General features: G+C 38.5%; 1 protein-coding gene across 6 annotated transcripts in view; it reads right to left on the bottom strand.

Annotated features, from left to right (window-relative positions):
* Positions 1-18,419, bottom strand: part of Ssbp2 (single stranded DNA binding protein 2) — a 266,155-nt gene that overhangs the window by 67,501 nt on the left and 180,235 nt on the right. For 3 of the 6 annotated variants that reach the window (XM_052743609.1, XM_052743608.1, XM_052743610.1), the window contains exon 5: positions 7,616-7,705. The exons of the other annotated variants lie outside the window; for them this stretch is intronic. In XM_052743609.1, the coding sequence (XP_052599569.1) occupies positions 7,616-7,705 (90 nt within the window). The remainder of the gene's footprint in view (positions 1-7,615; positions 7,706-18,419) is intronic. 6 annotated transcript variants of the gene reach the window in all.

Consider the following 18,419-nt stretch of genomic DNA (forward strand, 5'->3'; position numbering starts at 1 on the left):
ATTACACTAGTCTCACTCATATAGTAAATGCTGGAAATTTGAGAAATGAGAGAGAGAGAAAAAGAAAGAGACCCAGGATCTGTGTCACAACCCGCAACAGCAGCTCTAAGTTGGCAGAAGAAAGAGGCTGCTGCAGGTTCAAGCACAAGCAACCCATTTAACCCTATCTTGAGAAAGAAAAGGAGAGTGTGGGCACCACGGGCACAACACTTACTGCCATTGGCTCTCTCAGGCAGTGTCTCTCCAACTACAGTTTGTAAAATTCTATGTCAAAAACAAAACAGCACCACCAGAAAAATAAGAGTTCTAGTCCCTACCTGTTGATCCCTTGACCTTTAGGAAACCATACTGGTCTCCGATGGCCAGGCGAACCATCAAGCCCTCACTTGGATAAACAAGTGGATTTCTAACAAACTGGAAGACACAGACTCAACAGGTGACAGGCCGTCCTTTGCTCCCTGTCCACAAAGAAATTGCTGCAGGGCTTTCAGCTTTCTGAGTTGTAGGTTTTAAAAAGCTCATTTAGTTACTCAAGCTGAGAAGTTTTAATTTGTTCCATAGCTGAGACCAGAAAAGCTGTCACCAGGACTGCAGGAGAGCGGTATCGAAGTCAGCAGTCATTGGGCACCTCTCCATGTTTAGCTGCTTTTATTTTTGCACTATCGAAGGACGTGCTCCATTTGCAATGCTCAGACTCTCTGCTCTTTAACATTCAAAATTACATTTTTAGGAAATTTAATTTTTACTGTTTGAACTTTGATAAATAAGCAGTATCCCCTCAATCCCACTATACAAATCTAATGCCTTAAACTCTGGGAAATACTATTTCTACTATCTGAATTTTAACTACTATCTGTGTATGTGTGTGTGTGTGTGTGTGTGTGTGTGTGTGTGTGTGTGTGCAGACAATATTAGATGCTATATTTTATTGTTAATTATATTTGATATTTAAAGTACCCTACTCAACAAAAGCAAGGAATGATACAATGAACTTCTGGTTCATTAAGATTTAGATGACATCTACATACAACTTCTGGAGAGTGGGAAAGGGGGTGTCTCTAGAATTACAGTATTTCCAAAGACTCACTTCTGAAGCATCATCAGGAAAAGAGGAAAGGCAGATCACAGGAAGGAAGGGCACTAGCAGGATCAGTGAGCAGAACAGGAGCAGAGAAGGCGTGACAAGGCACGCGGACAGTTTAACTGCATGTGGGTCCAAGTCAGGAAGACTCAGCAGCGGCAGAGCACATGGCACAGATGAAGCATCTTCGCAGAAGTCAAGTACATAGACATTTACCTCCCAAAAGCATTTAACCCAGAGCTTGTAGAAAATACTTCCTTTTCTTTCTTTTTAGTTGCAAGAGCTGGGGCAAGTAACTATTTTTCTCACATGAGTCTTTTTTCTTTAAAGTATTGCCAATATTGTTTTGCTCTGAGTCTCCACTCAGCTGGTTTATGTCATTGATATGGAGCCTTTTCTAGTCAATAAGAACACTGAGGAAACAAGAAAATTCCTACTATTTTCTTTCTTCCTTTTCCTTCCCCTTCCCTCCTTCCTTCCTTTCTCTGTCGCTATTACTATGTCAGAGCGTTAGGTCAGCTTGCTACAGTGCAGTTTGGTTAAAAATAGAATCTTGGGAAACAGATCCTAACATGGAGACATCACTACACTGCCACTAGATGGCAAAGCAGCTTTCCCATCGCTGCCCTGGTCCTGAAAAGGGACGACAGTCCCGTGGCAATGCGTCTTCTAGCACAACAGCATTCTAATCAACTTAGATGGAAAATATGGATGAGCACCTCATCCTCAAACTAAATTACTTAGTACACTCATTTCAACACAGATTTATAACCTTAATCGCACCACAACCTTTCTTTTCCAACCTAACATCAATACATTATTAGTTTTTAACAGTTTCTGTTAAGGACACTAAGATTTAGTGACTATAGGATAATACATGTATCAAGATACAAAATAAAGCAAAATATAATACACAGCAAAACTGAACAAATCTATAGACTGGGGTACATTCAAATCAAGTATTTACAAGTATTTCCCACGTTAGCTATAGTCTCAGGTATGATGTATGTTAGTACCTATTAAAAGACCGCATCATGCTTTTCAATAAAAGATGTGTCCAGTTACAAGAGTGATATACATAAGGTTCAGTTCCCATCTTGGCAGTTTCCTGTTGTAAGGAGCAGGAAGAGGAACATTATGACACTCCTTCACACCCCAAAAATGAGAAATGGCTTTCACTTAAATATTCTATAAATTATCGTAATTCATGGGAGAATCTTTGTAACGATCCACAAATTACTGAATCTTACAAAGCAACAGACAGAATTGATAATCTAGCTTTCTCAAAACACAGAAGAATGTTTCCTTTTCTTTCATGAAGACTATTTATGGTATTGACCACTATACATGAACTAGAACATCTAAAGTGCTCTGAGGGAATACTGCTGCCTATTTCAGTAAGGCTGCAGGCAGTGAGAGCCTTTGCCAATGTTTTGAATGAATGTGTGTGTGTGTGTGTATACACACACACATATATATGTATATACATGTAGACATACAACAGATGGATATCATTTCTAGTTAAAGTTCCTTAGCATACCCTGAAGCTGTTGGATTAGGCCACATGAGATTATTGATGCATTACTGTATTTTTTTTTTCTACTAAAACTGAACTCCAGACTCCTGCACAGCCCCATGGCCTTTCCTCTGGTCCAGTCAGTCGATGTCTTGGTTTAAGAATGTGGCTCTGAAGTCATCTACCAGTTCTACAGCGGGTGTCACTCAGGAGTTACTGGGTTCTTATACCAATCACTCCTCTAACAGACTCCAGGCAAGCAAGTGTGTCTACTTTAGATGGCTTTCCTTTACTAAACTGATACTGCCTTTTGCATGTCCAACTAATCTCACTAATTTCACTTAACTGGTCTCTTACTAAAGTAACAAAAATTCCCATTTAAATAAAAACAAAATTCAAATGGTGCAGTGGCTTGAATCAGGTCTTTCCCGTGGGTTCACAGGTTTTCATGTCTTGTACCTGGAGGGAGTACTGTTTGGGGAGGTTATGGGACCTTTAGGAGGTCAGCCTGGCGGACAGAGATGGGTTGCTAGACTTTGGGGCTATATAAAGCCCATGGCCACGTCCAGTCACTTTCTTATTCCTGGTCCACTAAGATGTGAACAAACACACAGCAAGCTCCGACTACCAAGGACTGGCCACCACAGCCATCAAGCTTCCTTCTCGCAGAGCTAGCCTGGTCCCTCTCACACTGTAATCTCACCACTAAGTTCCCTCTGCCAGGTACTCTGTCAAAATGACAGGAACGAAATTAATACTGTGGGAACAAAGTCTCAAATAAAGGCAATAATCGAAAGTCTGTTTTCCTTAATGGACATATTAAATGACTAGAATATTAATCACAAGTTATTGATTTTTGAATTAAAGGTAGTTGCAGTTGTTTTGAATTCATAAGTTTAGAATTTGTAGTAATGACACTTGCTAATGAATGTAAGTTATACCTGGGAGGGGGGGTGCTTGTTCATCAGTGTAAATGGGAAGAAAAGAAATATATTTATCTATTTAGGAGAACTGTTTTCAATGTAATTTTTACAGTCTGATTATAGAATGAGTACAGCTCAAAACTACTTACACTTGAACCTCGTAGGCTAATATAAAATTTATAAAATTATTAATTGTATTCACTTAGTACTAATACTTTAATCTCTTCATGGGTGACTTGCATTCCAGTTGTGCCCAAATAAGCTTCACATTTCCTCCCTGAGAATATGAAGCACTCTCATGCTCTACCTAACTGTAAACTGCAAGAGAAGGGAACAGCCTTCGGCATCCAGTTGCCCCAAGTAGGTGAGGGCAGGAAGCTTAGTGCTCCTGAGTGCGAGGAATTCCCTGCTATCTCCAAGCCTGATCTTCAGGAGCCCTGGGCTCCTGCTAGGAACCTTCTGGAGCCAGTCACCAGGAGAGCCACACAGCCTGTCCTTCTGTAGCTGCCTGTAATGTCACTTTCCCAGAATGAACTCTGTAGTAGCTGTGCTGAACTCTGAAATGATTCCCTTTTCTAAATTTTCTAGATGTGAACCATTCTCAGAGGAAAACGTCTAGGGATTCAGGAGTAGAAACTGGTGTTTTGCTGTCAGGTAGACCTCTTTGGGGCTTCTGACTATTACCATGCCAAAGGTAGCTACTATTCATAAACAGCATGTGTTATGACTAGGCTTGCACGGAAGTACAGTCTAAACACTGCAGAAAACCAAGACTGACTGGCTTAGGAAACACGTCAGCCGATCTCATCACTGTATCACTTAAAGATGGCAGCTTTTTAGCATTAGACTGAGTTTTTCAATCTTTGATGCAGGGGAAGGGGCTTGGTCCTGCCTCAACTGAATGTACCAGGCTTTGCTGACTCCCCATAGGAGGCCTTACCCTTTAGGAGGAGGGGATGGGGGGTGAGTGGGGGGGGGGCACTGGGAGGAAGCAGGAGGAGTTTAGGATCATTTTTAAATACTGAGTATATATAAATGTTGAATAGGTAGGAAAAGTTCTTGAGGTAAGTTGAAACAGCTTTCCTGGGTAAACAGAAACAATGCAAATGTATCTGAATTTTTCCATCTCATATTTTTCTTTACATTGATAAAAGCATTACAATCATTCAGAGATCCAAAATAGGAACTGCAGTATTTTCCTTGATTCTTGCAACTTTTTCTCTTTTATGCTTAATTATGGCAATCAACTAAAGTTTTCAAACATCATTATCAACTGTTTCTTTCTTTCTTTCTCACCCTACTGTCCCAGATTGCATCAGAAAGACCCTTTTCTGGAGCTCTGTCTCCTAAACAGCCTCTTCTTCTAGACGTATTCTTCTAAACTCAGTTCTAGCTGATACTAGTTGAAATGATTTTTCTCTTCCGTATGCAAACGTGAAGCGGTTCCTCCTGACAGCTCATTACAGTCTTTAAGATCAGGCTCAAGCTCTGTACTGCCTTCCAGGCTCTCTCTAAGGCTTCATTGCCATCTAGCCCCTTTAACTAGTCAGGCTGCCGACTCTGTTGAAATACTTGGTTTCTATTTCTTTCCCCTCGGGATTTCTTCCATGAATCCTCTTTCCTCCCTTGTTCTTCTCTCTGTCTGCTCCTTTGCCTAACTCCTCATTCATCTTAAGATATTAATATGGATTACAGCTTCCATTTTGACAATACTTTCCCAACTATACCTTTCCCAAGACTGAGCATGTTGATCTGCCTTGCCACAAGAAAGCGTTCTACCCATTTAATGTGCATATTTTCAAAATTTCCATACTTACACCATTTTTCCTCAAGTCACTATTCTCTGGACTTTTTGATGTCAGGGATTTTATAAACATGTTTATCAGAGATGCCCAAACAAAGTCTGAACCAACTGCAGCCTAGACAGAGTCTGAATCAACTACACATTGAGAGAAAGTCACTGCCTTTCTCAAAGAACTGATGGTTCCTAGAAGCATGCTAACCAGACTGAGCTCTTAACATGCCATTTCAGACTCCTCTCAGCAGACCAGAGCACATCTTTCCATTTTGTGTACAGGACCGTTCGCCTCACTCCTGCACTTTCTGTGTGTACCCTGGACACCTCAGTTGCTCTTCTGTTGCTGGCACACTGGCCAGTGGCCCTCTCTGAGACGCCATTCCTCTGCTTGTTTTGCTGGGCAGTTTTTCTAGCACTCTCTCATCTATCTCTGCTCTGGGAGATCTAACCACTCTGTCTTCTTGGCCTTCACAGAACTTTCCACTTTACTTTGTCAATTTTAAAGCTGCCTTTATTTATTTTTTTTTTTTTGTTAACGCACAGAGCTTCAGGAAATTGTATACTGTATGTGCTTTATTTTCTATATCACAGTGTCTGGAATCTAGTGGCACCCGATCATGAACTGGATCAGAATAATTAAAAGGAAGTTAAAGTTATTTTGACTACTCTTAACAAGAAAACAGGTAAGGGGAGGGGCTAACTTTGCAAATGCAAAAATGAAAATGTATGGGTTTATCCATCTTGGCATAATGCTATAGTGCAAGAATTTGTCTTCCTCCCAACCAACCTGCTCTTTATAACAATGCCGTTCAGAGTGCTCTAAACTGTCTAACAGATAAAACTCTCCGCATTCTCCCTAACTCTAACCCACCTTTGGCAAGAGAACCAAGAGTGTAAAGCAAAACCAAAATGAGCTGGAAATAGGTCATGGATAACAACTTCCAAGGGTAACTTCAACAGCAGAAATTCAGACTGCTTTGACTGGAGTTCCAGCCCTGCCACTGTCCTAAACATCATTTATCTGTCAATGTTTTGGTATTTCATCTGCACAGTAAGAATCATGGCGGTCCGTATGTCACACTTTTGAGTGCTGAAGGAATTGGAATCTATGTAAAGCATGTAGACTACACTAAAGCACAGTACACAGAAAACAATTATTATGTGTTTGTTATTATTATCATTGTCTTAAGTGGTGATTATTTAATAATCTAGAGTTATACTCAGTTCCTAGAGTATAAAAAGGGGCTTGAAGATAGAATGTGGCTTTAATATGACTTTTAAATATTACATATGACTCAAGTAATAATAAAGAGCAGCTAGGCAAATAAATATGCCATAAAAGTACAGGGTTTGTACTAGGCTGTAATTGAGATCCTTTAATTCAATGTATCTATTTTGAAAATTTACTTATAATTTAATCTCTCCATTTTCACCTTTATAAGTACCTTAATAACCAATGATTATCAAGAATTTTGAAATTAAAATTAAACCAAAATATCAATTTGGCTTATAGGTATCTACTATATTATCAAGATAGCATTTATATATTAATTTCTATGATGCCTCCCACCTCTAATTCTAACTCCTAAATTCTTAATTTTCTCAGAGTGTTATAAAATTAACCATATACAAAAAAAAAACCTCTTTAGAATTTATACTGATATGTTGGTTTGGGTTAGAATTCTATCAGATTTAAGATGAAGATCCATAAAATTAAAAAATGATGTATTATAGCTCTAAAATCATTACTGTCATTGCTAAAAGAAGCAGGTACTGAAATTTTAAAATGCTAAATACAGTTGAAAAATTTGATCTTCAAATTTTATATAATTCTATTAATAGAAATCCCAGCTGAAAAATCACAAAGGCGATTTCAGATATTTTGATACAGCCTATAATTTTTGTTATGTGAATAGAGTATGACTTGGCTACTTCTGAAAATACAGCCAAATCTTGATTAGTCTTAGTCTATAGAAATATGGATAGTTGAAAATGGACCTCTTCACATCTTTAGCATCTTTCTCAGTGTTCACCACAGTGAACTTACTCTAATTTGCACTTTGATTTCTTTTCCTTCTTAATCAATGGAATGGTTTAATTCTAACAAATAATACAATAGAGGAAGGAAACTGTAATACATAAGCAGTCTGAGCAATCAAGAGTTGGCTGTACAGTATCATATTTACCTTAAGAATCAAACTAGAGGAACTAAACAGCCTCATCCTACTTCATTATCATAAATAAACACCAAGCAGGAGTTCCTATGCCTTAACAGTCCTAGTCAAGTCTCCGAGTACCTGAAAGAACCCTGGTGGCACAGGACCTACTGGCATGCCATCTCCTGGGGGCATGTTTCCTAGCACGGGGCTGGGAGCTGCTGCAGCACTCTGCAAAGAATAAAGGAGAGACAGAGCTACATCATTACAGAGAAGGCACAGGAGGACCACAGGCTGCTCAGATGAGCACAGATCGCAGGGGGCTGCTTTCGCACTCCTGGGAGCAAAAGCTGCTCATTTCCCACTCGACAAGTGAACTGAGGTTAACAGTGTGATAAACAGTGTCAGTGGCTTTAACGGACCTCTAGAAATTCCGTGAAGGCGAAGACCTTTCATAAGATGACACATTTGAATATATATTAAAGACTGACAGTAATGTGACAGATGATAAACGTTTAAATAAATGATTAATTTTAAGGTACAGACATTTGAAATGGCAAACGTTAGAAATGAATATACAAATAGGTAAAGTCTGTGTACGATAATCACAGACAGGGATTAGGAGAAAGACTTTAGGTTATACTTAGATATGTCACAAACAAGTATAATTAATTTCCCGCCTATAGACAGCCATTCACTTCAGTATGTCATAATCATTACTAAAATGTAAAGTATAAGGTGGTTAGGATGGTAATGAAAACAGGAGAGTGAAGAGGAGAAATAAACTAGATTTGAAGACACTGGTCTCACACAAGTTATAAAAATCAGACTGAAAAATTCAAAGTTTACTTCATTTATAAACTTTTCATGAAATCCTAGCGTTTAATTAAACAGGAATATGAAAAAATAAAACCTTCGGCTTAGATTCTTTGTAGTCAAGTCAGGATTAAAGATATATATATATATATATATATATATATATATATATATATATATATCAGGTATGCATAAAATTGCTCTGCAACTATGGATTTTATTTTCCAACTTGATTAAACACAATTTAAAGTCCTAAAATTACTCAAGAAGGGACCCGATGGGGATATAAACTAGTACCACCTTTATGGAAAAACACATGCAAGGTCCTCAAAACAATCAGAAACAGAGCTATTACACCAGCTGACACTCTTACTACTGTGTATACATCCAGAAGAAAAGAAATCATTGTGTTGAAGAGACATCTGCAATCCTGTTCTGTCTAAAGTGCTGTTTATAACAGCCAAAATATAGAATCAACCTAAATGTTCACTGATAAATGGATGATTAAGGAAAACATGGCCCATATACACAATGGAATTTTAATTAGCCATAAAAAACGTGATAGCGTGAATGAACCTCGACGACATTATGTTAAGTTCAAACAAGGCAGGGTGGAGACCAACAGCACACGATCTGCTGCAAATGTGGAATTTAAAGAGCTGACCTCGGAAGTGGGGAATAGCAGGTGGTAAGCGGAGGATCAAGGAATAAGAAACAGGCTGCTGAGTAAGTCCAGTGTCACAGTTAGATGTGAGGAGCGAGTTCTGGTGTTACATTGAATGGAGTGTAATTGTGGCTAGCAACAACGTATTTTATGTTTCAAAATAGTAGGAAGAGAAGATTCTGAATGATTTTACTGCAAAGGCACCAGAGAAGCTGAAGACACATCGATTTGATTCTTAACAGCTTTGTTGTGAAAACTATTCCAAGCAGGTTCCACAGTTACGTACATGCTGTCCTGCCTTACTATGTACACAAGTGCATCTATCCAAGCATTGGTAGCCCACGGAAGATATGGTATTTTAGCATGTTCTACTGCATAGGTCCTGGATTTTTTTAAATAACAACAACAAAAAAAAACATGTTTATTCCACAAAATTTGAAGTTGTTCAGAGCAATGATTTTCACAATTCCCAAAGATATGTAGACTAAACTGTGATTGTGTGAAATACTGCTTATGAACCCAAATGTAATTTCAGCCAAAGAATATGAATACAAAAGAGAAAACTACTTCTCAAACACTAAGGTATAGGGACATACTCTCAGGAAAGGATGCAATGTCATTTAGTGACTATTACCTGACTGTTGCCCTGACCAGCTACTGTTTCATTTTGCACAGTGTCACACATGCTCTTTCTAAAATGAAAATAAACTGCCTTTCCACTTAACTAAGCTTGCATAAAAGTTCAATACACTGTTGGGGGTGCAAATTTACAATCAACCATCCTGATAGCCTTAAATGCACAGTTACAGCCAGGTCTAGGAAGTGGGATTTCGTCTATGTCCTTGAAACTGTAACTCAAATCTATTTTTTCATCTATTCTTAGTTGCCCCAAAACTACACTGGTAAGTTTTTTCCTATATTAGAAAAATAAAACCAGTTCATTTGCACCAATGGACTGGTAAAGAATGTATATTGTTTTTTTCCCCAACTACATTGTCTATAGGTATTTGTTACTTTTCCTGTGAAAGATCTTCACAATATGTGTATCCTATGATATGCTTGCTTCATGAGTGTTTATGCTCTTATTTTATAAGTTCAGGAAATCACTTTTTTCGTTTTCTCACCCTCATCAAGGGTTTTGAGGGTTAATACAGCAGCAGACATAACAAAAATAAAACCCTTGGTTTACAGCTTATTCCTAGCAAGGGGAGAAAGACAGTCAACAAAACAAAAAAGGAGAATATTATTGTGATCTGCTCCATGGAGAACAGAAGAACAGGGTAGAGCCCTCAGTGGTCAAGAGGACAGCGCTGACAATTTTGAAAGCACTGTGAAGACACAGGAAGCCCCGGAAAGCGACAGTGACTCCTGACTGACATAAATGAGCCTTTCATTGTTTTGTTGTTGTCTTCTCTGTTTCTGTCTGTCTGTCTGTCTGTCTCTGTCTCTATCTCTCCAAGTTTGTATGTTCTAGAGTTTAATATAGAGTCTCATGTAGCAGTTTCTCATAGTCCTGACTGGCCTAGAACTCACTACATACCTGAAGCTGGTCTTGAACTCCTGCCCCTCCTGCCCTTCCCCCCACTCACCCCCCCCCCCAGCCCCCAGGTGTGTGCTACCATTCCCAGCTCTTACTGTTATTAGACTATCCTTACATTTTAAGACAGGCCAAATTCTTATTGTATGAGGGTAAGTGTGAGGAGCTTCACTTTCAACATCCATGCTGGTTCACAATGGTAGGGTTACCCAGAAACGCAGGAGTCTGATGCCTAGAGGACTCACAGCACAGGGCACAGGTAGTTATTTGGTGTGAGAATAACTTTTAGTCCTCTTTTAAAGATACAAAAGGAACACAATATTAGAAATGATCCAAGGCACCAAGTCCTAGTCCAGATCATGCTGATAGACTTAGCTTCGTGGACCACAGGCTGAGCCATACTGTCATTCACTTTGCTAGGCTCTACTCACAAGTCCACTCATGCTATTGTACTGTGTGACTCAGCTTAGCACACCATTTGGTCCGCTAACAAACGCTACTCTGATAAATACCACAGATGTATACTAATTAGTACTGTAAGTACTGTCAAACAACAATCCTCCAACTGACTACCATGCTAATTTATACACAGCGTCTATTTAAATATTGTAAGTATTGACTCTGTAAACTGAAGAATCAAGCTGTTTGGATTAAAGCTTCTAGAAGGAAAGGGTTCTAAGTTTCTTGGAAAACTTGTTTCAAGTTTACTTATAACACACGAGACAAATTTAATCCATTACCTAAGAATGAACAGAAAGTTTTAGCTGGGCCTAAGTCAGAAGTGTGTGGGAGTCTGTGTAGCTGATGACAAGAGAAAACAGCTTAATTATATGAAAACTAAGGATCAATTTCACTGGAATTGCACAAATTTTTATAAAAGTATCATGGGATATCCTTTATTATATAATTGTTTTGGGTTGATTTTTATAATAACTTCCTATCTTAATAAAAGAAAAACATACAACATGGCTTTAGGATATTTCTTGTAACTAAACTGAATGTGTGAGACTTCCATTCAGATACAAACATATCTTTTTATTGTCTCTTCTACTGGATTCCTTTGTGTGCTTTAAATACGTATTTTTCAGATATATACATCCTAATACACATTTTATTAAGTCATTAGTTCTGTATTTGAATGTTGTAGAGAAAAAGAGATGCCTATACCTCTAAGAGGTTTCAAAACAGTAGACAAAGCTAAAAATATTCATCTATCATAAAATATCACAAGCTTTTTTCAAGACTTTATACACCTAGTAACTGCTCCTTGAATTACTAAGAGGGCTAGAGAACCAGCTCTGACTATAATGTGAGAGACAAGATGTAAAACGTGTGTTTGGAGGAACAGAAAGAATATTAAGGATGTGTAGAAATATAAAGTAATAACTGTAAAGATAAGAAGGGGGTATGACTTAGAGGGTATGGAAGAGGATTGAAAGGAAGGGTAAGAAGGGGAAACAGGATTACTGGTTTTCATTACTAAGTCATGTGCACGATTTCAGACTGATTTCAGTTGTGTCTCCTCCCAATCCAGGTGTTGCCAATGTGACTGGAGTGAGCGGTAGTGCCTCGAAGAGGAGATGGGGTACGAAGCGCCCCGTTTCTAACAGCTCTATGTATCCTCATAAAAGAATGTGGGGAGCAAGTTCTTTCTGTGGCCTTCTGCCTTCCTCAAACAAGGACACAGCGAAGGTCCCCCCACTAGGTGGCAGTGCTCAGTCTCAGACTTCCCAGTCGCCAGGCTGTGACAGAGATTTCTTTTTCTTTCTAAATTTCCGGTCTTAGATACTTTGTTATGGCAACACAACACACTAGCCATGTATAGACATTTTAAATAAAACCTTAAAATGATGGTAGTAGTTATTGTGCTATACCAATTATAATACAAGGTACACTGAAATAGTCTTACATTTCTACTCACATTGGATTTGAAGGTCTCAGATGCCCAAACTAATATGCTATAGTTCTTCATATCAGCTCAGAGAGAATGAGTTAAAAACTAAACTCCTACTTCTCCCAGTCACCACTAGCCGCAGCCAGAGTCCCTGGATACCAATATTTCATCTACCTATATTTTTGCCATGTCTGCCTGATAGATATTGGTTGTCCTACCTGGATGGCATTTCCGTCATTCACCCTAACCCATGATGATAATAATGATTACTTGCACAGATCTCTCTACATGGGCCTGCTCCAGTATATAAGAGCTACATGGCACATAGACTTCCAAACAATGGTTTGCTGCACAATTTCCTTCATTTGCTTAGTTCATCATCCGAGAACAGTCTTGTCTCTGAATCCAAGCACATTTTCTAAACATAGTACCATAGCCCTTCCTTTCTCCTGAAGAAGTTCTTCTGAAAAATCTTTGTCACAGAACGATCACAACTGTGGAACTACATCTCTGTACCAATAGAAAAAACTAAATCACTGGCATTTTTATTTCAATATTGACTTTTTTCCTAAGAAGGTAATCATAACACTCATTTAAAAAATACAATATCATTTACACCTTAGTTTACAATTATGCAAGATGGATGTTTCTGTTGGGATAGCAGTGCCTGTCTGTAGTCCCAGCACTTAAGAGGATGAGGCAGGAGGATGCTATGAATTTAGGGCCAGTCTGTGCTACATAGCGAAACCACAGCCATAAGATGCAAATAAACAGACAAACAAAAACCAATGTCTCTACTCAAAAACATGTTTATCTTATTTATATATGTTAAACTCTTAGGAAGAAATGTGAAGCTTACCATTCTCGAATTTATTTCCCCTAACAACACTGTTAGCCTGGATCTGACATAGTATTTAACTAATAAACTACTTTAAGATTTACCCAGAAACAAATAGGAACACACAATCAAGCGGAAATTTAATGGATTTTTAAGTAAAAAAATTTTTAATTATTTTACTTTAATACCTTGGATGACTTTTATCAATGAATATTTTTAAAGCTATTTAGAATGTTTCTTCTTTCAAGAAAGTTAGTACACATAAAAAAAGGAACCCAAGGGGAAAAAAAAAAAAAAAGAAACCCAAGACTAGCTTGAGCCAAAATCTTATTACTTAGTTTTCAAGGGGACATAGCAGGTGGCTTACAAAAAGGCACACGATGAAACTAAATTAGTAAATGAAAGTACTTGGTTCTATTCACTCCAAACGGAACCAGTAATTAAATCACGGAGTCTGCTCTCACATGCAAGCATGTGCCCATCTTCGCCTCCTTTCCTCTCAGTACAGAGTGTAACTGCTTATCTCTGCTACTGGATTTTAAACTAGTCCACTGCTTCACAGAGCAAAACCAAGCACCACTACAGGTCAGCACATAAAAACAGATAAAAGGTAACCGCAAAGGGAGCTGTTAAATCTGTAATATTTGGAAGTGATAACTTCAAATTACTTGTCAGAGATCCTAAAAATAGGTCGTATTTATACAAAATACAATACACCCAAGAGAAAGCAGGAAGTTCAGCCAATAACTGGTTCTCCCTTTTAGAACATATAAACGGAGGGGTTTTGTTGTTGTTGTTGTTGTTGTTTTGTTTTGTTTTTTAAGTATACTAGTGAGTTGTTTTAAAATCAGGCCCTTGTGAGACAGTGGCTGAAACAAAATCTTCCTATGATTCTTCTTCTAACCCTATGTCAGCATGCTTTATAAGAATTACTGATGTTCATATATGAACTTGCAAGAGATGTACACCTGTGATCTTCATGAAGATTGTTAAAAGCCTCGACATAGGCAGTTATTATGCCTTATTAAAATGGACCTATCTAATCCTAAGCTGCAGAGGGATGCTGCCCCTAAAACAGGCATACTGAATCCTAGAGTCTGTTCTTGTTACTCAAATTGCCCCTTGAAATCCTTAGAGAAAGCCTTTGAAACTGTCCTTACACACTGCATCTCATTCTTTAGGATATTCTCATGCTGAGAATCGTCATCCTTAAAAAGGTGAGCTTCTTTTTTCAAAGCAAATAAAAATCATTCAGTACAGTTCTGGGGAAACTGAGTGAAAAAAACTGGGTGAAAAATTTTTGAAACAGAAACTTAAATATGACTTTTTTCATATAAAACTGGCTCAAAAGCCACCCTGAGGTGCTGATTGCAGAAGCTCTGGCAGTCAATGCAGGCGCCCTCATCACCAGCACAGATATTTTGGGCACTAACACAGAGCCCCTGACACAACCTGCAGACGCTCAGGGGCTTCCTCTTCTTCCTGAGCCCTTGGGAAACTCAACATCTGGAGAGTGCCTACTGCTGGAAGCTGAAGGGATGTCTAAGTCATACTGCAGTGGGACAGAACGGGTGAGCCTTATGGCTGACAGAAAGATCTTTGTGGGCAGCGGCAGCAGTGGGGGCACTGAAGGGCTGGTCATGAACTCGGATATTCTCGGTGCTACCACAGAGGTTCTGATTGAAGATTCAGACTCTCCTGGACCTTAGTGCAAAGGAAGACTTTGGGCACTGGGACAGTGCAGACTTTGTATTTAAAAGATAAAAAGGACGAAAAAAAAATTTAAAGCATTTAAAATCTAGTAAAATAACTGAAGGGCCAAAAAAAAAAAAAAAAAGCCAAGTGTGGTAGAGCATGTCAGTTATTCTCAATATTTGCAAAGAAGAGGCAGGAGGATCATTGAGTTTGGGGACAGCTTACTCTACATAGAGAGTTCCAGACCACCTAGGAGTATCCATCTTAAAATCAAAAATAAATAAAATATAGTAGGCCCAGAATTCAAATGAAAGAATGTGAAGTTTTAATGACGCCAACATACTGAGGTGCCTTAGGCTTTACACATATTTCAAGTCTGTTTTTGACTTGATATTTTTCATTCATGCACACATTTAAACACAACAAACTTTACGAACACCTCATATGTAATGGTGTACTGAGCAGACCCTGCTCTTGTTCAGAGACGTTTATAATCTTAAAAGAAGACAGGTAATTTTACTCAGTTTTACTTGGTAGCATGGTAAAAGTTAGAAAGCTGAGACCCGAAGAAAGAGTTGGTGATGAGGGCTAGAAATACGTCAGGATGGTTACGCGCTGTAAAGCAGAGGATGAGGAAGTAAGAACCCAGGCTGTGCAGCAGAGTGAAGGAAGACGGGGAATGTCAGAAGGGTCTATGCACTCGATGAAAGTACAACAAAGTGCTGCGTAGGGTGGCTCTAGCCTTGTCTTAAGTGAATTAAAAGACAGTCACGGATTTCACTGTGACATTCCTGCATACCTTTTTCTTTTCTGCCCTATGCCACTGTCCCCACTTTACCCTGCTGCCCTTCTACAATATCCGGCATCTACTTTTATGTCACGGATAGTTCACTACCCTCACTTTAAGGTCTTTTCTTCCCCTCTTATGGTCCCCTTTCCGGTTTCATGGTCTACACATCAACAATCAATAAATCAGAATTTATGGTTCCTGTGACCCTTGCATTAATTTACTGTAGTGCCTACCACATTAGAATTAAAATTTCTGCTTTCAAACTGAGAAGAGTCCTCAAAGGACACGCCCTTTTCTTTCTTGTGTAGGTAGAACTTACTCTGAACACAAAGACAGTAAAAGTCAGCTGAATTGAGCCTCAGGTTATCAGGCTGATCTTTTACTTAAATAAAACTTGTCATTTACAGAATTAGTAAGTATACAGATTCTGAAATAGCACATGCAATTTTACACCAGGCAAGTACATCAAGTCTCTGGAAGAAAACTTAGTTCATATTTATTTTTCTTGTTTCCCAATAGGTACATGTAGTTTTAAGGAAGGGTAACACGGGGTAAACTCTATAACCTTCATGTTAACATTCCCCATGGATGACGAACAGGAGTCGATGATGCTATTACATACAAAGTGTCAATTGATTTGTAGAATCATTTCATCTGAGTAGGAATCTGAGTACTGAAAGATGACCATATAACTCATTTTTAAGATCAGGCTCTAATGTGTGGTACCCAGTCACAGCTAGCCATCAAGTGAACATGGTTTTAAACACTGCTTTAAGACGAAGCCATAAAATAATCCTTTTTTAACTGTAGAATCACAAATGGTAGGTTACTCAACTAAATCAAATTAGATGCTTTAAACAAAATAAAATTTAAAGCAAAAATAATTAGTGCATATGAAAAGCATTTTTACTCAATAAAAGGAGTAATTCATAAGTAAATTATAACCTTTAATGCACTTAAGAGCATAACCACAAAACTGACAAAACTACAAGGAAACTAATAAATTCAAAATCCCAGTGAAAGACTCAGAGGCCTCCGAGAAACCAATATATTAAGTAAACTAAGACAGGTTTACAACCAAAATTGACAAGCTAAATGTAATGGATACATACAAACAGCTTTCCCACAAGCAGAAAATGCACATTCTTTCCAGAATTCTTTCTACTTTAGGTACATGGAATGCAAGAAGGTATTCTTAAGTATTTGGTAAAGTGAAATAGAAATAATTATTTGACGCTCTAAGGTAATAAATAATAGAATCTAATAAATTGATAAAGACACAGCTAGAGGGAAACCACCCACCCTGTGTTCTTTCTGCCCTCCTAAGCAGCACTGAAGTAGAACGTAAACAGAAACACCTCTGAGGGGAGTAAACATCATTTAGGTTAGAAAGGTAATGGCTGTAAGAAGTGGTGATGTCTCTGCCCCAGTAAAAATGGCATGTTCTTTAGATATTTGCAAGCCCTTTGGGTGCTCATGCCTAAGAGAGGCACTGTCACCTATATTCCACCTGTAAAAAGCAGTTCAACCCTCTCCAAATACCCAAGAAACCAAGGGCCACTGACATTGCACTAACTTAATCAGAGCTGTGAGAAAACACAGTCAAACTGAATGAATTTCATGAAAAACAGTTTTAGTTAAGCTAATCTTGAAGAAAAAAATAAGATGTTGGGAAGGAATTTAAAAAACAAAAACCTCTTACTAGACTAGTAATGCTAACAAGCCTTGAGGAAACAATGATTGTTGACCCAAAGAAAACAGAAAAAGAATCCTTGATAATCAGGGAAAAGCAAGATATGTGAGATAAGACCATTAACAGAAATTCTTGAATATCAAGATATAGATGATTCAATGAGTGAATGAGAATTATATTTTCACAAGAACTGGATAAATTTTTAAAAACCCCATTAATAAGGGATGAGGAAATTTCTCCAGCAGTAAAAAGAGGCCAGAAAAGAAAATGACAGTGGAGACACTCCCACTTAATGAATCGGTGGGGAGGTTAGAAAGTGGAGCCCAGAAATCACAATGCAGGAATGAAAGCAACTGACTGAGGTGTGGCACCACACGGAAGGGCTGGGGTCCCCAAAGACATCGGGGAGAGGCCACTGGTGAAGGTGCAGCCTTTGGAGAACCCAGGACTGTGGGACAGCCAGTGTGGAGAGCAGAAGCTGTGGTGAGGAGCTTGCCTGGACCCCGAGATCAGCTGTGTGTGCTGTGAACGGCAGAGAAGTGGAGCCGCTCAGCGTTTCTGGAGCCGAGAGGATCATGAGTCCCACAATGTCAAACACTGAATTTCTTACACTACTGACTTTGGTTTTTCTTTAGTTTGCTTGTAACTGTGTCCTCTTCTTCCCTGTTGGAATAAGAAGTATGCAACTTTTTTTTTTTTAATAGGAGTCTATAGTCAAGAGACTTTGGAGTTTAGAAAAACTTTGGAGTTTCAAAGATTGAAATTTTAAAGTGTGTCAACTTTTAAAAATGTGCGACTTCAAAAAGTTGGAATGTGTTTTACATTGTGATTTTGGTATTAATTTAAAAACTAGAGAAATTACAAGAAATAACAAACCAAGATTCAGATAATACAATACAATATAAAAGATACAGTTGAAAAAAAGACAATAAGAATGTAGATACCGGCCAGGCGGTGGTGGCGCACGCCTTTAATCCCAGCACTTGGGAGGCAGAGGCAGGTGAATCTCTGTGAGGCC

Source organism: Peromyscus californicus, unplaced genomic scaffold (genome assembly GCF_007827085.1).
Source record: "Peromyscus californicus insignis strain IS unplaced genomic scaffold, ASM782708v3 Scaffold_18__1_contigs__length_77618521, whole genome shotgun sequence".
NCBI lineage: Eukaryota > Metazoa > Chordata > Mammalia > Rodentia > Cricetidae > Peromyscus > Peromyscus californicus.